The 22,111-nt window shown below is 44.0% G+C and overlaps 1 protein-coding gene and 1 pseudogene across 1 annotated transcript; one reads left to right on the top strand and one right to left on the bottom strand.

The window, feature by feature from the left end:
- Window positions 1–4,161: 4,161 nt before the first annotated feature.
- Window positions 4,162–14,614, bottom strand: TCEANC (transcription elongation factor A N-terminal and central domain containing). Its single transcript, XM_004459118.3, has 2 exons — window positions 14,541–14,614; window positions 4,162–7,551 (listed from the first exon to the last, which is right to left on the bottom strand). Exon 2 carries the CDS (start codon window positions 7,541–7,543, stop codon window positions 6,488–6,490), a length of 1,056 nt encoding a protein of 351 aa, XP_004459175.1. The 5' UTR covers window positions 7,544–7,551; window positions 14,541–14,614; the 3' UTR covers window positions 4,162–6,487.
- A 2,145-nt stretch (window positions 14,615–16,759) lies between these two features.
- Window positions 16,760–17,940, top strand: LOC101427855 (endosome-associated-trafficking regulator 1 pseudogene; annotated as a pseudogene).
- The last annotated feature ends 4,171 nt before the right edge of the window (window positions 17,941–22,111 follow it).

The following is a 22,111-nucleotide window of genomic DNA, read 5'->3' as shown; positions in this document are numbered from 1 at the left end:
AATCTACTTTCTGTCTCTACGAACTTGCTTGTTCTAGATACTTCATATAATAGTTGTCCTTTTATGTCTGGCTTTGCAGTATGATGTTTTCAAGGTTCATCCATGCGGAACAGGTGTCAATCGTTTCTATTTTAAATAATGAGGAAAAAAGTGCAGCCTGCCCAGGAATGGTGTCGCACACACGGAGAACTGACACAACAAGATGACGCAACAAAAAGAAACACATAGTCCCGTGCCACTGACGACAACAGAAGCGGACAAAGAAGATGCAGCAAACAGACACAGATAACAGACAACCAGGGTGGCGGGGGGAAGGGGAGAGAAATAAATAAATAAATCTCTTTAAAACTAAATAAATAATAAGGAAAGTCCACTAAAATGTCTGGAAACTTTCTGCTTGGCAATTGGTGAAATTCCACAATGCTATGGGGTAAAAGTCCATCAATGGAATGAAAATAAAACTGCAGATATGGAAATCTTAGGTCTGAAAAGATACCAAAGACAAGAAAAACCAAGAAGGCCTGGTGGACTTCTAAATGCAAACAGTCGATTTAAACCTTTGAATTCTTTTCTCTTAGGCCCAGGTAACTATTTCCTTCAGCTTTTTCTGGAACAGGTGCACATTGCTTCACCTGCGATGAGTAAGCGCTAAGTGGCACTCAGGGCACAGGTGCCGTCTCCGTCTGTGCTGCGGTTTGGGAAAGAAACTTGAAACTAGTTTGGCAGCTCTGTGTCTGGATGACTCGCTGACGGACATGTCAGGTGGAATCCAGCCTAATGGCTTGCTTAATTTTTGTCTCAATCCCCAAAGGTAAATTTAGCAAATTGTGATAACATTTTGATGACTTAAAAGCAGCTGCTGGAGAGCTATGTCTAGTTTATATACATTTACAAAGTGAGTATATTCCAAAAAAAAAAAAAGTAAAGAAGTTTTTGAATGGGTAATGTTTTGACTTACTTAAAGATCCATAACTTTCTCATGGCTGTTTTAGATTAAAAAAAAAAATGTCATCACTTGAAAAAGATTAATGACTACTTGGGATCTATTTCCACTTGTACTTCGTTTAGATTTTCAAAGAAAGCAAGAATAGGTCTAACAAATTTATTTTAATTCTACTTTTTGGCTGTCCTGTAGGGCACTTACAATAACTTAACAAAGAATGCAAGATAGCTTGGCTATTTGCCCAAGCAGATTGCTCTCTGTTATGTGTCTGTGGTCCTCTTATACAGGCAGAGGTGATGATATAAAAGCCACCATGCTTCACAGGAAACGGTATTTTAAATGGCATTTCTATATTTATAGTCTTCAAATTCATTAAAAAAATGAGTCCTTTCAAAAAGGAATGTCCTTTCAAATGTCCTTTCAAAACCTACATGTTTTTGTCTTTCAACATTTAAGTATTTTTATTTATATTTATTTTTCTGGTTGCTTTCATTTAGCATAATATTTTTTAAATTACTGTAATTTTTAAAATTACGAGTTTTAGGTTTACATAAATGTCATGTAAAAAAAATTTACAACATACCCACATATTCTTTTGAGTGTTGACATTAACAGTGGCATGGTAACTTTGTTACAACTGATGAAAGAATATGAAAATATGACTGTTAACTTTAGTCCTTAGTTTGCATTAGTGTGCTTTTTTCCTATGTACCACCTCATAATTAACACCAGGTAATAGCGATGTCCATTTGTTATAATTTATGAAAGAACATTACTGTAGCTGTACTATTAAACCTAGTCATCATTCATAACATGGTTCACTCCGTTGGAAGATTTTTTTTTCCAGTTTATTAATGGGTTTAATTAAATCACCTTTGCCGATTGTTTTTTTCCCCACACAAAATGTTACATTAAAAAATATGAGGTTCCCATATACCCCACTCCCCCCACATCAAAAACTTCTTTCATTAGTGTGGTATCAATATTTAAGTGTTTTTAAAATTACTGAATTTCAGGAAATGAGCCAGGTGACACTGCTGCCACACCGAGGCTCAGGAAGCACTCTCCCGGGTCAGGAGCTCCCACGTTCCTGGCCCATCTCTCCACCAGAGGGAGGAGTGCACCTCACTGCACCAAGGTGGAGGGCATAAACCACAGGCTTCTTCCTGACACTGAAAAAATAAACCACGACTAAAATGCATGGGAAACTGCACATTGTTTCTGGGAGCAAACTGAAAGGCCAAAAAAAAAAAAAAAAGGAAGAGGCACCTACTTTAACAGAAGGTAGTCCAAACTTTGTCCCCAAATATCTTGGGCAAGTTACTTAATCTCTCTCCTCCTCAGTTTCCTCCCCATACCAAAAATGGTGATAATACCTGCGTGGCAGGGTCATTGTGAAGATGAAATGAGATCAAAGTGTCAGGAATATAGCAAGTGTGGTGCTGGAGCATTCTTCGCCCTTTCCTCTGCCTAGCCAACCTACTCAAGTCTTTCCCTAAGGGTCCCACCTCTGTGAAGCCTTCCCTAAATAATCCCACCCTGGCTTGGTTGATCCTCCTGGGCTCCTAGGCACCCTTCTCTCCAGTCGGTGCCTCTCTCCGAGCTCTTAAGAGTGTAAACGTTTGCTTGCTGGCTGCATCAGGTGGCCCTTCCCCTGTATTTTAAGGCTTGAGGCTGGGACGGCACCTTGCAAAGTGTTCAGCATTGTGCAATTACGACTGCATAATATTTTTGACAAATCATGGAAACATCTCTGCAAACCAAAATTTAAACAGTAATGCAAATGGAACCATCTGGAGTTGTCATCGGTGCTCCCTTCGGATTATAGCAAGAAAGCAACTTTTATAATCTAGGTCCTTATGGTGAGTACCTCTTAGACAAAAATCCCTATTTTAGTAAAATAATTTGCATTTACTGGGAAATTATAAATAACTAAGCAAGGTGACCTAAAAAAAGATGAAAGCCCAGCCCTTGTAAAGGCAGTGAAGTGTTGCCAGCTGCAGGCTTCCCACTGGTTATTTTGAAATGGTAATAGGGCATGAAAGGAGCCTGTCATCCCAGGAAGTACTCAGAAAAGAGACAGAGTTGCAATTGTATCCAGTTTTTTATCTAAGAAAGTAACTTGGACAAAGAGAGAAGGATGGTGGGAAAACCCATCCAGATAGCCCTTCCACATTCAGGTATAACCACCTCTGCCCTACACAGTGGCTCCTGGCAACCATGGCAACCACAGCACCCAGGATCCAGGCTATACTTGTGCTGAATTTCTGTGCTGTTTGTTATTCTTTATTATGTAGGAATTGGGGGTTGGTTGTATCTTATGAAACATGCATTTGCAAAACGGACAAGTCCTTTATGGATGCGAGAGACCCATGTACTCTTGTTTGGACCCAGTCATGACATTTAGACCACTGCAATGACCACCTAACTTTTGTCCCTGCATCCACCCTTGCTTCTCGCCCCTTCTAACTCAACATAGCAGCCAGTCCTTCAAATCATAAAACGGCCAACTCCCAAGCTTCAGTGGCTTCCCATTACACTTAGAAAAAAATCCAAAGTCCTTAGGACAACCAACAAGGACCCGATGGCCCCTCTGGCTTCACTCTCACCCTTCTGGCCCTCACTCACTGCGCCTCAGCTCCAGTGGATTCTTGCAGCACCTTGACCGTATCAGGCATCTCCCTGTCTCAGGGCTTTCCACCTGTGGTTTCTGTAAGTGGTTTTAAGTGAAATGTTTACTTAGTGATTCTTTACCCCACATGTAACTTTAAAGAAAACCCCTTTCTTTTCAGGCGATATGATATAGGACGTGAAGGGATTATCCATACTGAGAAATGTAATGCTGTCTCATTGACTAAAGGAAAAAAAAACAACAATCAGATCACTATTTTCCTATCTCTAGTTGCAAAATTCACTGACAGCTGATCAAAATGAAGACCACTCAGATTTTCTAATTTTGGAGTGTGAGACAACTGGCACTTGAGGCGTTTTTGTCTGCAAATTTAGTTTGCAGAATTCCAACAAAAATAAAAACTTTTACCAAAAACAAAACACCAAACACCTCAAAACCCAAATACTGACATGAACAAATCAAACTTGGTTTTCACATGGTGAATTCTTTCATGAGCACTGAAGTTTTTAAGATCATTCCAAGTCATGTGAAGCCACACATTGCAAAACTTTCTTTTACCATTCTTTTTAATTTAAAGCCTGAGGTGTTTTTTTTTTTCAAAATAAACTTTATTTTTAGAGCAGTTTTAGGTTTACAGAAAAAGTGCACAGAAAGTACCGAGAATTCTCACCCCTCTCCCCCTCCCTCTCCAATTTCCCCTATTACACCTTGCATTAGTGTGGTACATTTGCCACAACTGATGAGCCAACACTGACACATAATTTACATAAAGCCCATAGTTTACGTTAGTATTCACTTCTTGCTTATACAGTTCTATGGGTTTTGACAAATGCTTAATGTCATGTATCCACCATTACAGTATCATACAGAATAGTTTTACCCCCCTGAAAATGCCCTGTTTTGAGATGACTTTGTAAATTTCTCTGCACTACATTTTCAAGGACTAATGTTTAATCACATAAGCAGGAAGCTACAGAGAAAAAAGATATCAAATTAGAATCAGGGAAGTGGACTTGGCCCAATGGATAGGACATCCGCCTACCACATGGGAGGTCCTTGGTTCAAACCCCGGGCCTCCTTGACCAGTGTGCAGCTGGCCCATGCGCAGTGCTGATGCGCGCAAGGAGTGCCGTGCCACGCAGGGGTGTCCCCGCGTAGGGGAGCCCCGCGTGCAAGGAGTGCGCCCTGTAAGGAGAGCTGCCCCGCATGAAAGAAAGTGCAGCCTGCCCAGGAACGGCACAACACACACAAGAGAGCTGACACAAGATGACGCCAACAAAAAGAAACAGAGATTCCTGGTGCCGCTGTTAAGGATAGAAGTGGTCACAGAAGCACACACAGCAAATGGACAGAGAGAGCAGACAACTGGGGTGGGGTGGGGTGGGGTGGGTGGGGGGAAGGGGAGAGAAATAAATAAATCTTTTTTAAAAATTAGAATCATACCTGATGGCTTCCAACCTATTGAAAATCATTTGAAAGCAAAAATACATTTTAGTGTTCTACACCTTTTGGGGAATTCTGTCATGACACAGATGAAGCGTACATACTTACAGTAAGGCCTAAGAGCGCTGACAAAGGAAGTTAGAGAAGTTGGGGAAAAGGAACTAGTGAGAATGAGTAGACTTACAGGTAACTCAGAAATAAACTTTTTCAAATTCTTTTAAAAACAATGAACATTATAGGGAAAACCCAGCTTTAACCCTATAGGCAGCTTGTGTGTTTAAACAATTACACGGATAGGTTAAGTACTGTTTGCAAAAGCCTCAAAACGCCAGGACATCCTGGGCTTCAGACCTCACACCCATGCCCTTTGGAATATGAAGACCCCCTAACACCAGAGACTAAATGTCACAGTCAAGGAGTGCCCAGGAAAAACATGCGTAAAGAGGGGAAACCCCACAACCTACCCCACTCCTTAAAGCAAGCAAGAGGATTCTAAACAAATTCTGAGGAATGAGTAGTAGAGTAACTTTCATAGTCCAAGCCTCACTTGTAAAGTGAGAAAAGGGGGGGGGAGTAGTAAGAGTGGGGGTAAGGTGTAGCCACAAAATACTGGAGTCTGAAAGCACCAGTCAGTCAGTTCCAAAACTCCAGGAATTCATTTCTCGTAAGTCAGTATCAAGGCCGTCTTGGATGGTGAATTTGGGGAAAGAAAACCTGGGATCAGTTTTGAGTAAGGCTATTTATGGTTGGATAGCTTGGGCAAGCCACAGCATCTCTGGAGAATTGTTTCCTCATCTGTAAAGCATACAGAACACTCTCTTCTTAGAGCTGTAAAACGGATCAAGTGAGAACCCATTTATCAGTACCTCTCAACCCTGCCTGCACCTTAGAATAACTTGGGGAGTTTAAAAAAAAATGTTGCAGAGCAGCTGTAGCTCAATGATTGAGAGCCCGCTCTGCATGTACAAGTACAAGGTCCTGGGTTCAATCCCCAGTATCACCTTGAAAAAATGTTAATGTTTGGGCCCTAACCCAGAGATTCTGAATTAATTGTTCTAAGGCGGATGCGATCCGTGGGATTTGAAAGCTCCCCAGGTGGTTCTAATATGCAGCCACTGCTGAGAACTACAGGTCTATGGCCAAAGCAGCTTTTCAAACTCTCATGAACAGGATCACCTGAGGATCCTGCCGAACTACAGATTCACACTCATTCCTAACAGGCTCCTAGGGTACCTGAAAGGCTCTCAGCCCTACACTGCATATAGCAAGGTACCAAAGGCTGCAAAGCACCATGCAAATTACTGACATAGCCGCACACTCTCCCCAAGCTATCAACTTTTGGTGACAGTGATAGCTTCAGCAAACTACTTTCTTAGTGTGTATAAGATTGTAATGACAGCATAAAAGGGCTGCATAAGTACTGACAAAAGGCACCGTTTGGGTTACCTTGGTTAAGAGAACATTTACAATTATAAGCACACCCACTTGCTATGGTACCACTGTTCCCCACATTCATTACAAATCACATAGGTCATCATCTGCTCATCTGGGTTTGAATTCCGCACCCAACTTGGAAGGAAAAGTGTTCCTCTAGCAATTACGGTGACCTTGCAATTGTATTTCTCACAGCGTCTGCATCTTATTTTATTTGTCTCTGTGCCATCATTTACTTGGGGAAGGTGATGCTCCTGTATGCAAGCTTCTGTGTAGGAAGCTCTCAACTGCTTCAGTTCCTTGCTTGCCATTTCCATAATGGTCATTTTGGCAAATTCTCTTGGAGACATGGTTCCGGAGAGCAGGTTTTGTTGTAAATGAGAATTTCTGGGATTCTTCAAGTTGGAAACTTTGCTTCTGATACAGGTTTTATATTTTTTGAGGTTTCCTGAATAAAGGGTAAAAATGTGTTCTTCAATTTCTCTTGCAAATGTCTGCCACACGTCAGCTTTTGGTGGATCTGTGGAAGAACTCGTTAAAGCTTCATAAAGAAGCTCTCTGCATTTAGCTCTCACGGGCACTGTGGAATCCAGCAACTCACTTGATTTGCCAGTGGGTTGAGGATCACCACCCTTGAAGTCCCCCTCCTTAGGCTCCACTTGAATAGCGTTATTTCCTGGCATAGTCATTTCAGTGGCTTTTGCAATATCTTGGGATGGTAGTGGATAATCGGAACTGGAGCCGTCTGATAGCTCAGCTTGACTTGGGTCATGAAAAAGTACTGAATTTTCTTCTTTGTTACCACTCTCAGGGAAAAATTTAGGGTTGTTTGTTGGTTTGACAAGAGCATTCTTATAAAGAGCTTTCCACTTTGACAGCAGGCCCTTGGCTTTCTTTTTCAAAGCCACTGTGGGGCAGTCTTTGAGGACCCTGTACACAACTCTGACCACATCTGTCTTCTGCAGATGTTCCTCATTCACATGAGCAGTTTCTAGTTCAGTAAGGTGGTTGCCAAGATCCTCAAAATTCCTTTTAGACATTAGTTGCTCAATAAGTAGAGCTCTGGCAGCGATTCGGTTCTTGTCACACATCTTTACAGCTGCAAAGAAAAGGGAAAAAGAGGTTTCAGATTTCTCAAGCTTGTTTCGGCTAGCCACAGCTTCCCAATAGCAAAATGGCACTTTCTGCCAGTTACCTACTGAGTATTTTCGGAAAGAGTTACGCAACCCAGACGGTTGCAACATGCTAGCAAACAGAATCTGAAATATGGTATGGTCTTAGTTTCAAAAATTCAATACACAGTGGTTAAAAAAGAAAAAAAAAACAGCATCACAAAAAACTTCTGCATTACCATTTGCTTAAAAGAGGCTTGTTGGGGTTTTTGCTGGTGCTGCCCCAAGCCACGCCATGCCAAGCCGCTCGAGGGGATGTCTTACATCCTGAACTTGAAGACTCTGGCCCCTGGCAGAAAGTGCCCATTCTCCTTCTCCCAGCACAGTGACAGCCTCACGGTACTGCCAGTGGCTGACTACCGGCTGCCACTCCTGGGCTACACCCAGGTGCCCCAAGCAAATACACTGAGCTGCTGCCCATCAGAGAAAGAGTTGGGGAAAGAGGTCAGACCAGCAGTGGGTGGAGCAAGAGCACCTATGGAGAGTTTCAAGTGACACATCATTCATGCTAGCAGCCTGGGCCCAGGGCACTTGGCTGAATCGAAACGGAATGCTGAGTCCTAGCCACGCTGTTACCTTTGAAGACTTGCCAGCTTTGCCCAAGGTGAGAAGTTACAGTCCATCTCCTCTGTTCAGATGGAACTCGTTTTGAAAATGGTGACAGTATGGGTCTGCCCCATCCTCATCCCCTTACCCTCCCTTGGTTCACTGGGCTCTGAACCTGCCACCTCTAAGACTGAGGAGAGAGTCTGCGGTTGACTAGGATTTGCACTTTAAGTAGTTAAGGAGTATGCAGGTTTTTGTTCGTTTTGTTTTCAGGCACTGGAAAAGTTATCTTACAGCACACAGCAATTTACCTTCAAGATACCAGTATCTCTCTTGAATTTTGCCAGTATAACCTCTTCTGTTTAAAATAACTTTTTTTGCTTAAGCACCTGCAGGACTATTAGTGTGCTCTGATGTCTAAAAGGCGCACAAGAAAGCCTATGAAACTTAGAAGAACCTCCAGAAATTTTCATGCTAAAACTGTGTGCACATTTGTTCTGTTTCCTATAAGATGATCAACACACCTGGAAAAAAAGACTAAAACGGTCTGCATCTTTGTCTGTATCTATTTTATTGGATGATCTGTTACAACATTTCCATCTCCACTGTTACACAAATCAATGATCTTTCTAGGTCCAGGTCAGCCAGTTCATGTGGATAGAACTGTGGGAATGAAAAGCAGGCCAGCGTCAGCACTAGCATCGATGTGGTGCTACTGGGCAGAGATTTTTTCCCATATTCAGCTCTATCACTGAATTACTAGCTTTTATAATCTTTAAGTGGTACTTTTCTGAACGTGAAAGAATGAGGAACAGGGCAAAAGGGGAACAAATCTAGAGAGACACAAAGCAGATTAGCGGTTGCCTGGGGCTGTGATAGGGATTTACGTGGGGTGGAGGGAAAAGGGGAGTGATTGCTAACGGGTATGAGGTTTTTTTGGGTGGGTGGTGGTAGTGAAAATGTTCTTGATCATGGTGATTTTTGTACAACTGTGAATATACTAAAAACCATTGAATTGTATACTTTCAAAAGGTGACTTGTATGGTATGTGAATTATATCTCAATAAAGCTGTTTTTTTTTTTTTAACTCTACGGTCAGATCAAAACTTTATTTATAAACTACCATGAAGAGAAAAGTCTGAAGAGAGAATCAGAAAACTTTAAACAGTAGCATTCTCTGAATGTTAAGTTTTTAGGTGACTTATCATGTGCTCTTTCACCCTGTTCTGTATTTCCTACTATGAGCATGTATTATTTTTATGAACAGAAAATTTATTAGTCTAATATAATTTCATGATAAACTATATACATTTAAGTACTTGCCTATTGAAAAGGACTATAAATGGACCAGTTAACCTTTATCTTCTTTCTGGAATCTGCATATTGTCTTTTTTTTCTTTCAAACAAAAGGTCTCACATATTTATTACTGAACCAAGTTATTTATGCCGAAGCATAAAAACCAAGAAAAAATCAGTGTTTTCCTCCAATAAAGTAAGTCCAACTATTCAGAAAGGATGTCTCTTTCACCTGCATATGGCAAGATGTTAGTGAACTTGATACTGTGTAAGCATGGGAGTTATCACATGTGATTCCTTACAGACCCAGCTTAGTTCTCTCCAATGTCGTCTCTTGGAATTGTACCTGATCTTATTGCCAGCTTTCATTTGAATCCATTGAGGAAAGGGGCGATTCTGTTTTTGTTTCTTGGCCAGAAATTGATTCTAAAAGTCTTATGAGAAGACATGGCAAAGCAAGAAGTCAAACTTGTACATTATCTCTTAAAGGTGCTACATCAGCAGCAGTTCTGCATCCATATTAGCATTCACAGTTCCCTCAGAAGTCTATGGCTGCTGTGCCAGCTGGGCCCTGAATCTCAACAGAGTTGCAACACCTACTCTCCAGTTCATTGGTCTCACCCAGGACAACTACAAGGAAGTGATGGACAACCACCATACTAAGGAACAGAGGGAGTCTACAACTACAAGCAAGAGAGTCCCATCCATCGGCCTTATGGGAACACAGCCCCCTCTCAATTAGAGGTGGAGTGGGCATCACCATCCCAGAGTCCTTAGGATTGGGGAATGAATTATGGACTAAAGTAGACTTACTGGTATTCTACTATAAACTTAGTGTGATTCTAGCAATGGAAGAAATTATATCATTGATGTGGAGGCAATGGCCATTGGAGGTTCTGAGGGAAGGGAGAAGCAAAAACAGGTGTTAATACGGGGGTATTTTTAGGACTTGGGAATTGTCCTGAATGACATTACAATGACAGATACAGGCCATTATACATCTTTCCATAACCTACGGAATTGGGTGGGAGAGAGTGCACACTATTAAATACAATGTAAGCTATAATCCATGCTTAGTGGCAACATTCCCAAAAGTGTTCACCAATTGCAATGAAAGTACCACACTAATGAGGGATGTTGTTACTACGGTAAAGTGTGGGAGATGTGGGGAGCGGGCCATGAGGGAATCCCCCGTATTTTTTATGTAACGTTTATGTAATCTAAGTATCTTTAAAAAAAAAAAAAGGTCTATGGCTGGGAGTGGAGGTGGCTCAAGCCATTTGGTGCCTCCCTCCCACATGGGAGGTCCCAGGTTCAGTTACCGGTGCGTCCTAAAAAGAAGACAAGCACATAACAGACAGAGAGAGCAGACAGCGAGCACAAAACAACAAAGGGGGGGGGGACAGAAATAAATAAAACAAATCTTAAAAAAAAGTCTATGGTGAGGGGAGCGGTTGTAGCTCAGTGGGTGAGCACCTGCTTCGAATGTATGAGATCCCAGGTTCAATCCCCAATATCTCCTTAAAAAAAAAAAAGTCTATGGCTGAGTGATGAAAAAGTTGGGGTAATGGATATAGGTGATGGTATCACCATACTGTGAATGTAATTAATACCACTGAATTGCATATGTGAAAGTGGTTAAAATGGGAAATTTTGAGTTGTATATGTCACTACAATAAGTTTTTTTTAAGAAAAGTCTACCGCTGACTCTCCAAGAGTTGGATCTCCCCTCAAACTCAACCCCAAAATATGCAGAGTTAAGCAGGCTTGGCCATATCTATGGGGCTCCTACTGGCCTTTCTGTGCTGGGTCTGCTGGGACTGTGAAGCACCTTCCCAGATTCTGAGTCTTGATTTTTACCACCATGGGGTGCTGGAATGTAGAAAACCTGGGCAGTCATTTTTTTAAAATTCAGCTTAACAGTCACTCAGGGGGCCCGTCAATTCAGGATTTTAAGTGTCAACTTTTCTAATTATCAAGAATCAGTACTTAAAGATGAGTCTTCTTCCTTTTTTGAGATCCACTTTTAAAGATGGAAAACAGTAAGAGACACCTTCCAAAGACTCGAAGGCTCTGTAAACAAAGAGCAGGCAAGATAAATAAATAAAATAAACCGAAAAATAAAAAAACATCCTCAATTGCTGAACTTTTATCTCAGAACTTTCTGCTGGAGATTTTTAGGAAGTGGAGCGGTCAGATCACAATGCAAGCTTCCAAACCGCTGAAGACACTCGGCACCACCTCACTTGTTGGAAAGTTTCCTTAAACTAAATATTCATTCCCTGTTCTGTATTCCTTCTCTAGGCATTCCTAGCAAACAGATTAGGATTGATATTTGCTGGAGGTTAGAAAGGTGGTTAATAAAGAGACAGGTGTAGAATGTCCACAAGGAGGTTAAGCAATATTTAACTAGGGTCAGAACTCTCAACTGAGGGCCAGAATTTCAAGGTGATTCTGAAGGGGAATTTTAACCGCAGCCTCGGGGCTTCAAGTGCAACCAAGACAGCAGCTGGTATCGCCAGCAAACCTTTTTCCTTACTCATATAAATCTATAGAAGTTAATGTATTCGTGTTTAAGAAGCCAAAGAGCACTTTGCCCTTCACTTGTCCTTTTATTTCTCTCTCCTCCATCTTTTTAAGAGCATTTAAATCCCGTCAAGTCGCCTCATGGGATTATGCTGTGCATAGAAATCTTTGCATAGCCCTAGCAGGGCACAGTGTCCAAGTGACCAGAATACAAAACCTGGGGAACTACCCTAAAAAGTCAAAGTAAGCTGTGTGTCCAGTTTAGAGCGCTATGGAGTTCATTCAGCAAATATGTCTCTAGTATGTGCCAGATGTTGTGCCTAGAGATAAATACTGTAGATTGTCTCTGCCAGTCCCCAAGGAGCTGACAGTCTAATAGAAGGAATACTTACAACTGGGTAATTACAATACGTGGGGTCTCCACAAGGATGACACAGGTTGGTTGGAGGAAACACATGCGCTGTACACCCTGATCTGGGCTCTCCAGCATCTGGCCAGTTTCAAATAGCTCTGGCACAGATCTTGGCAAGATATCCCCGTGTTTCCCACGGGTGAAAGGCCTCCCCTTTTGGGCCTCCCCATCATCACCCTGAACCACTGACAGACGCTGCCTATTTCACAGCTCTGTGCCTTGCCTACACACACACACAACCTATGCTAATGTGCTCCTGCAGCAGGACCTTCCTGGTTAGGCTGCCGGTCGTCATTCCCAAAGACAGCTCGTTTCTGCTCCTGACCTGAACACTCAGACACTTCTCTGACTCCAGTTTTTGCTAGATGAGTCCCATTAAATCAGAAAATATTAAAAGCACCCACTGTGCACAATGCTCCTCTACAAATTACAACTAGTGATGGTAATTATTGTCACGATGCACCCAAATTCCCAATACTCATTCCCTCACTAAATTCACTTTTCAACAACGGAAGGCAACATATGCTTATCCAGCATATGCATCATAACGTCATCTCAAGCCTCATAATAAGCCCTTGAGAAAGGTATACTGCTTATCTTCATCTTACAGAAGTCCATACCCCTAGGCTCCTTCCCTGGCAAGCAATCCATCCCAATTCTGGTTTAAAAACTCCTGGAGCTGTGGTGCCCACAGTAGGCTAACCAAGGGCCTAGGAGTCAAGTCATTTGGGGAGAAGGATCAAGAAAGTTCAGTTCCCAGAAGTAAGCAGTGTGGAGCATGCTGGGCAAGTTTCTTGAGCATCCCGTGCTTCAATTTTCTCAAATTTTCACCAAACGGAGAAAAATCCAATGTCCTAGGATTTATATGAGAATTAAATGAGGTAGTTTGTCAATTACACAGGTCTATGATTATAAGGGTTAAAAACGTCCACCACCTTGCAAGTACTGTCCAGAGAAGGCAGGGGGTCTGCAAACTTGTTTTGCTAAAACACCAGATAGTACAGGAAATATTTTAAGCTTTGTGGTACATCCAGTCTGGGTATGGTTTACTCAACGCCGGTGCTCTGGTAGAGTGACCAACGGCCACTGACAAAGTATAAATGAATGGACGTGGCTGTGTTCCAATAAAGCTTTTGTCAGCCACCCAGAGTGTGCTGACCCCTTTCCAAAGCAGTGCTGCTCAAAAGAAATATAATGCAAGCCACATATATAACTTATAACTTACATAATTTTTAGTAGCCGCGTTAAAAATATAAACACAAGAAATTATAGTATACCTTATTTAACCCAGTGTACCAAAATATTGTCATTTCAAGATGCAATGGACATAAGCAAATTATTGAGGTATTGTACTTTTTTTTTTCTTCTTACTAATTCTCCAAAATTCGCTGTTTTATACTTCCAGCACATCTGAATTCGGTCTCACCCACGTTTCAAGTACTCACTGGTGATATGTAGTTAGCGGCCACCCTATGGAAACATATGCTAATGTAGATGATTAGATGCACAGCCACGCTCCTAGCTTCTGCTAGAGTTTAGACAGGGCCAGCATACCAGGTGAGTGGATGCTTGCAAATATTAACCGACACGATCGTATGGGCAAGGCGCACACATTTGCCCTAAGGTTGCCTAGACTCTGCAAAGTACAGAGAAAAAGAAAGTGAAAGAGGTTTCCAGACGCTGGGAACAGCAGCAATAACCAGATTCCCCATCCGCAGGGAGTTTCCAGCCCCATCCCCCGCAACGCCCCCGCCCCGCAGGCAGCCCCGCCCGGCCCCGAGAGGAAGGCAGCCAGACGCCGCCTGGGCGGCGCTTCCTCCGCGGCACCGCGCTGGGTCCCTCTCCCGCTCCGCGGCTCGCCAGCGAAAACGCCGCTGGGCGCGCGGGGGGCGGGCTTCCGGTGAGCGGGGCCGCAGCCACGCCCCCGCGGCCCCGAAGATTCCACCGCCCTTCCCCTCCCCCCCCCCCCCCCCCCCCCCCGCCGCCGCGGCTGCCGCGGGAAGACGGCGGTCTGGGCTCCTGCGGGCCTAGCCGGCCCAGGGCGCCGGGACAGCCTCTCCGCACGAGAGCGGGCGACAGGTGCGGGCTCCCCTGTCGCCCGGGCAGCGGCCCCGGGAAGCGCGGGGCTGAGCTCACCGAAGGGCGCAGGCGGAGCCGGGGGCCTTCCGAGCGTCTCGCGTCACGAGGGAATTTCCGGTCCCCAGGCCGGGGGGGGCGGGGCGGGACGGCGACGGCTCCACCACTCCAAAGCCGCCGGGCCTGAGGACACGCCCCTGGGAACCAGCGCGGGCGTGCTTGGGAAGTGGCGCCTGCGCAGAGCAGGCTGCGGCCGCCTCCCCGCGGCTTCTAGGAGGAGGAGGGACGGCTGGGGGCGGAGAGGCCGGCGCAGGCCTCGGAAAGGGAAAAAAGCGCCGCCAGGAGGCTTTTTGACAGCCCCTGTTTTGATCTACTCTAAAACTTACTTTCTCTGCTTACAAACTAGACAGTCAAGACAGCGCTCACTCAGCTAGATGTTGATATAAACTTGGACATGACTGTGAATCATCGATTTAACTCAGGAATTAATTCAGCAGGGATGTACTGCACCCCTATCATGCCCCAGTTAATGTAAAAGTAGTAGGCGTTCATCAGGTAGCCATGTCCATCCCGGACTTCTTTGCTGTGCACATTCTCTGCCCTACAAGGGCCCCAATAAAACCTAAGTGATGGTTGAAATAGAGACTGTCGCAGCCCCCTGCTTTGCTGATTCCCTACTTTAAGGTAATTTTCGGGCAAGGTCAAAGAAGCGGGGCTATGTGGGAGGTGTGGGGAGCGGGGTATATGGGAATCCCCTATATTTTTTATGTGACATTTGTATAATCTAAGTATCATTTTTAGAAATAAAATATTAATAAATAGTAGATAGCATTTTTTTAAAAAGCAGCAGGGCTTCGCTCGGGATTGGATGTTGCCAACACTGTTTCATCTGCCATTTTTATAATAGCCATCCTAGTGCCTATGAGGTGGCATCTCATTGTGGTTTTAGTTTGCATCTCCCAGATGGCTGATGATGTTGAGTATCTTTTCAAGTGCTTATTGGTCATTTGCATATCTTCTTAGGGGAAATGTCTCTTCAGATCCTGTGTCCATATGCCTAATTTATGAAGGGGTGCAGTTGGCACCCATTTCCTCTGGACTAAGTCCTCGTGTTAAGACCCGAGGGGCCAAGCTATGCCTTTTTCTTTTTAGTTCATTTGTTTTTAAAAACTGTTAGAATGCTGCAGATCCATCCTGGATATAATCTAAGAGATTTTAGTTTCATAAATTTATTGCGAAAAGATTGTTTCTCTCCAAAGAACGAAGTGAGACACTATAAATCTAGTTTATTGTACAGGCTGGGTTCCAGAGGATATAAGCAGGAAGAAAGTATTATTTCTCCCCATTACCTTGAAACAAACTCTGATGGTTCTCTTTCCCCTACCCCTTGTCTACTCAAAGGTTGGAGCTTGAGGCTTGAGCAAATCTCAGCTTTTCCTGTCAATTTCAGGTATAATGCAACAATTTTATTGTTAGGTCTTTAAAAGCCCAGTCCAATCTAATATCAAACATCAATCCCTCATCCAATTGAGGTGACACACCGACTGGTTGACCACTCAGTCCTGCTACTGGCAATTCATCCCACACAGCCTTTTTTCTTTTGGGTCACCTCACCAACAGGCAGGTCTCTTGGGCAAGGTCCTTCCAAGACAATCCAAACCCAACTTCTTGCTTGATGTATACCACAGGCCATGGGAGAAACCCAGCAGCTCTGTGCCCGCCATGCACTGCAAGCAGAGGGTTCTTGCCAAGCCAAGTCCCTGTCTACAGGGGAGGAAAGGAAGCTTCCAGAATACTAACAACTCTCTTCCTGGATCTCGATTGCCTTCTTCTGTTCATATGCTGAAAACAGGTGAGGGACCATAGGTGACGAGCAGTTAGGAGCTCACTATTTAGTAAGTCCTGCATAGATTGTCAGGTGTCTTTTAATACTGTGCTCAGCTTTGGGGCCTTGGATGGAACTGTGAGTCAGGAAAAGCCCCATTTAACATCCTCCGGTTCCTGTAGTAATCTTTTGGTCATTTCCAGACTTCTTGGTCTCCTTTTCCACACCATTTTGTCCATTTTGCATGTTTATGGCAAGTGGTTACCAGTTAGCAGAGAAATGATGAAGAGCAGTAAGTCTGGCTTTGATTACTTTTTGGTACTTATCGTAGGATGGAAAATTCAGAGGCAATGCAACCACACCTTTCTTATTTTGTTACTAAGGAGTCTTCAAAATGCCATTTAACTGGAAAAATCTAGAGGAAGTTTAAAAGAAGTGGAACAGGGCAAGCAGCATGGAGGAGTGGTGGACAACTGGGCCGGTTGTTGCAGGCCAGGCCATGGAGCTGCTGCCGGGCTGGGTAGGGGTCAGGCCCATGGTGACGTTGGCCTACACACGCCACCTGGGTGTCAGCGCATTCTGCCGAGCCAGGAGCCTCATCTTTCTAGACAATTTGGGCTATGGAAAGGGGAAAAGTATTAAACAAGGTCCATCAGGGACCATGAGACACAGGTTAGAGATGATAAACTTGAAGATCTTGAAGAGGCAAATCCATTCTCCTGAAATGAGTATCTGAAAACCAAGAATCTCAACCTGTCAAGAGGGGTCACCACCAATAGTAGGATTTACTCAAAGGAAGCCATGGGGCACTCCCTGGGGCTTGAACACAACCCCCTAACCCCCAGACCATGGGGTATGGCCTAGAATTCCGGCAGCCACTGTTTTCCCAAGACCCAACAGGGGCCAGTGACCTCCTGGACGAGGACAAGGATGACTGGTAGACTGACACCTACCTGCTGTCAGCTATGGAGTGGACTCCATAGCTGAGGGTCACTGCCAGCACCTCATCCAGTAGCACTTAAGCTTCCCTTTTCTCCAGCCCCTCAGAGCTGACAGGGCCCGAGTCTGTCCCCATCATGGACTTGGAGTGCCTCTGATTGGCAAACGGGTCCCTATGTCAAGGTCAGAGCCCACAGGGAGACTGGGAGACAGGCAGCTCGGCTGCTGCAGGTAAGTTAGGAAGCACTGAAAGATGAAAATGCTAAGCTCAAGCAAGCTGAATGAGGTTCAGAGCCTCTCTGAAGCTCAAACAGAAATGGTGAGGGTACCGGAGCCAAAATTAGAAGCGAAAATAAGCAAGGAGGAAAGTGATCTGAAGTGGGTGGCTCACAGGTAGAGCAGAACCTCAAGGTGATGGACCAGATGGGCCATGAAGGCAAAAAATCATGTCCTGAAACTGAAACTGGATATAGATTTTCTCCAGGCTCAGGTCTGTAAGAGAGGGAAGCCCTGTGGTCCGGCCAGGTGAGGCAGAATGTTGACGTGGCCTTGCAGCACCTGCGAGTGGTCATGAGCCACACACTCTGGTCCATAGAGTAGCTTGGTTCTGCAGTGGAAACGTGGAATCTTCTTGCTGACATATTAAAATCTGTAAACAGAATTTGTAGAATTAAAGATGAGGAGAAAAAATCTTGAGAACCACTGAAATGCTTCCAGCCTAAAAAGCTCTGTTTACATCCTGAAATCACCACTTGCTTTATTTAGAGATGCGATCGTGTCTTTAAATATGCATTCCTCCCCTGGACTGAACATATTTATCATGGGACACTGATTTCATGGCTCAAAACTGTGTTACTAGCCAACTACCATCCCATCCACAGGCAGCCATGGTTGGGGGTTACGCCAATAGTTTTTAGGGAATCGTTGGTGAACAGTCCTATTTTATAGACACTAACAAATCTATTGGAAGAAAGTTTTATAAAAGCCAGTGATTGTTTTAAAAAAATCACTGCACTTGAAAACAGCACTTCTGTAATAAGTGTTTTCCATGGTCTTGCCAGAATGTCAACTGTAAGACAAGTTCAGCTGATGATTTAAGAAGTAGAGAAAATCACTAAGTGAGCTATCACAGAAGTATTGATTTGTAGGGATTTCTGCCTTCCCGTGCTCACTTGGCGTTACTTCTGACTTGACAGCTCACTCGTGGCTCCCCTAGGCTGCAGCTCGTGGGTTTTGAGACACCGCTTGGAGAATCCTGCTGTGCTGACCTCCCCAGGGATGGGGTCACCAAGATGCCCAGCTGTGAAGCTGGTTAAATGTACCTCTTTCCAGGTTTTCGTATTTGAAGATCTTCCTTGGGCTGGGGGTATCCATACAGGTTTCAGGTGGCATTTTGTAGGGGGGCAGGGGTTAGCACTTACTTAGCCGCTGAAATCGGTCAGGGCCTTCCTAGCCGGTGCTCCCTCGGATGTACTGGGGGGATAACACAGCTACACGCCTTCTCTCCCGGTTTTCGGCTAGGTTAAAAATAAATAAATAAATGTCCGTTTCCCCTCCCCATTCAAACCAACAGTTTTCCTACTTAATTAAAAAAATAAAATAAAAGAAATGGGATGAAGCCATGGTGACCGTTTCTCGAAGACCTCCGCTTTTCTACTCAGTAGCTTTTCCCTTGCTGGGAGGGAATGAAAGGTCCGCATGACTGGGTCCTGCAAGATCTCAGGGGCGGTGAGAAGGGCACGGTGCTCGAGAGCCCGGGGAGGAGATGCGGGGCGACAGGGGAGCAGGAGAAGCTGGAGGCAGCCCCGGCCGTGCGCGCGGGCCGCCACAAGGGGGCACTGCTGCGCCGCCCAGGGGATGGGGAAAGGACCCGAGCCGGGCGGCAGGTGTCTCCAGGGCTCACCTGGAAGCGCGGGGGACTGTAGCTTGGGCACATCTTAGGAGGAAGAAGATTAGAAGAAGACAGTGGTGGAGATAGAAAAGCGGCTGCAGAGACTTTTACCACAGTCCAGAATGATCGATGTGGGGAAGGTGGGGGCTTCCCGGGCCTGAGCAGCAGGAGGGTTTCCTCAGCCCCGGGATCTGTTGATGCACCCCTCATGGCTCCAATGCCATCACCTGAGCGGCCTGCTGAGGTCCAGGGTCCACTGATAGCTGGACTGGCAGGCCGGGGGACATCCCCAACGGAAACGAGTCAGTCGGTGGCTACATTATACCTGATGCCCGTGTGACTTCAGTCCCAACTGCCTCGCATCATGGAGAGTTGGGGTCTAGGTGTCTGACGGCAGCTGGCGCAGTGTCAGATGGATGAGGTACATCAGAAAGGGGAGTGATAGTCTTCCTTTGTGAAGTAAAATATTTGTTGAGGTAGAACATATCTAGAAAAGTAAGAGCACAAATCCTAAGTGTACAGCATTAAAACAACGCATTACCAGCCACCCAGAAGCACCCCTTGTGTTTCCTTTCAGTTACCCAACTCCCTCCACCCCACACCTGCTGGGGTAGACACAAGCCTGGCTTCTACACAATAGAGTCATTTTGCCTGATTTTCAACCTTATATAAATGGTATATACTTTCTGGCTTCTTTTGCTCAATGATATGCTTTTGAAATTTATTTGCTTTGTCATGAGCGCATTATTTTTTTCATTCTCATTTCTTTACAGTATTTCATTGAATGACCACACCACAATTTAGTTATCCATTCTCCTCACGATGCAGCTTTGGGCCATTCGATAGGAGCTATTACAAATAATGTTGTTATGCATTTCTATTTAGGAGAGGAATACTATTTTTGGTCATATATGATGCACGACCACAAATTGCCAATGCCAATTTTCTTGTGCAAGTTTTACATGGAAAAAGGCTATTCCCAATGTATTTTGAGCCATATTTTCAGCGAAGGAAGCATATAGGCACTCAGAAAAATTACTGAGAAGGAAACTCTAATTATTTCTTGCCTAATTCCATTTCACCCAGCACGCTTTGTCCTACAGAAAGCAGCCACAGAGTGCAGGGCACTATAAAAACCACGCCAGTCCAACAACAGCAACCTAGAACTGGAAACTAAATCAGTTATGTTACACCGAATAAAGGTATACACAGGATATAATTTTTTTGTCAAAATTACGCATATGTAACCTTAAGCCACTCAGCCAAAAGGGTATATGAAATAAACTTCGGATTTTAGAATTTTAAAGGGCCACAGACATTTTCCCGCCCACACCCCATCTGTGAGGTGAGGATCCCTGAGAAGCAGTGGTGCTCGTGCTTTCCAAGGGGCAGCCCTTCCCAGCTCCACTCTAGACTCTTGCCCCACACCGTGATTTTGGCTCTCAAAGTGTAAGTCTATTTACAAATCTTACGGAATTTTTTTCCATGTGCAGTACAATTGGTAACATATACATAAGATAAAAATTTGCCATTTTAACCACTTTTAAGTATGCAGGCCAGTGGCCTTGATCACACTCACAAGGTCGTACAACCATCACCACCATCCTTCGCTAAAAGCACCAAACAGAAACCCTGGACCCGTTGAACAGTACCTCCCCGTTCCCTCTGCCCCCCGGTCCTCGGTAACCTCTCATCTACTTGCCGCCTCTCTCTATGAATGGACCTGTTCTAGCTGGTTCATCTAAGTGGGATCATGCAATATTTATCCTTTTGGGTGTGGCTACTTTCACTTAGCATGCTACCTTCAAGGTTCATCCATGTTGCAGCGTGTATCAGCACTCCCTTCCTTTTTTATGGCCGAATACTAGTCCGTTGAATGGATAGACCACATTCTTTTTATCTGCCCCTCTGCTGGTAGAGACTGGGTTGTTCCCACCTTTTGGCCGGTGTGAATAATGCTGCTATGAACACTGATGTACAAGTAAATGACGGAAATTTTATGAAGCAGAGATACAACATTTGAAAATGTGAGAATTCCAAAATGGTCATAAATAACTGTTCCAATCTACAACCCCATTCTCTACCTTGAAAAAAAAAGCCTTATTTATACACATGTACAAAATCCCAAAGTACATGCTACCTTGCCCTTCCCTGACCAGACAGAATGAGGCCGCCTCTAGCTAATGCCTGAACTTTGAATGGGAAATAGAGTGCTGTTATCTGGCATGTACAGTCACTGTCTGGCTGAATTAAAGAGAGAAAAGGTTGAACTCATTTACATTGGCTTTTTATATGTTTGCCCAGTCTAAGCCTTCTTGATATTAGTGGAGAGCCTCAGAAATGTCGAAGGAGTTTTTTGTTTTTGTTTTTAAATCTTGCTTAAAACCAATGTACTAAGAAAAGAGTATTGCTTGTAAACTACAACATAAACTACAATCCATGCGGTGCAGCAGTGCTCCAAAATGTATTAATCAAACGCAATGAATATGCCACACTGATGAAAGACGTTGTTGATGTGGGAGGAGGGGGGGTGGGGGTGGAGTGTATGAGAACCTCTTATATTTTTTAATGTAACACTTTGTGTAATCTATGTATCTTCAAAAAAAGACAATAAAAAATAAATTATATATAAAAAGAGTATTGGTGATTCAGACTGTCAGTCTGATAACTTTCAACTTTCCCCAGGAACATGTTTTTACTCAAAATGATGCTAAATATTTATTATTCTACTCACTCTGTCAGGTTGCCAAAATACTTTAAATGTTCTAAAAGCATACTTGATAGCAAGAATATTTTACTAAAAACAAATAGGAGAGTATCAAATTATACTCCAGACGTGCTCCAGAACTTTGATAGTTTTTCTTCAAACTGTGGAATGCTTCCAATCCCTGTTTATTTAGCAGGAATTATATCATCTAATATCTTATGGTCTGATTGGGACGGGATTTAAATAGCAGATCTGGGAAAGTATGTTCC

This window comes from Dasypus novemcinctus, chromosome X (genome assembly GCF_030445035.2).
Source record: "Dasypus novemcinctus isolate mDasNov1 chromosome X, mDasNov1.1.hap2, whole genome shotgun sequence".
Taxonomy (NCBI): domain Eukaryota; kingdom Metazoa; phylum Chordata; class Mammalia; order Cingulata; family Dasypodidae; genus Dasypus; species Dasypus novemcinctus.
The sequence above is the reverse complement of the archived record's forward strand: the minus strand, read 5'-3'. Positions and strand labels throughout refer to the sequence as shown.

What these genes read in the sequence shown, in the direction of transcription:
- TCEANC (XM_004459118.3), bottom strand. Translation starts at nt 7,543, where the DNA reads ATGTGTGACAAGAACCGAATCGCTGCCAGAGCTCTACTTATTGAGCAA.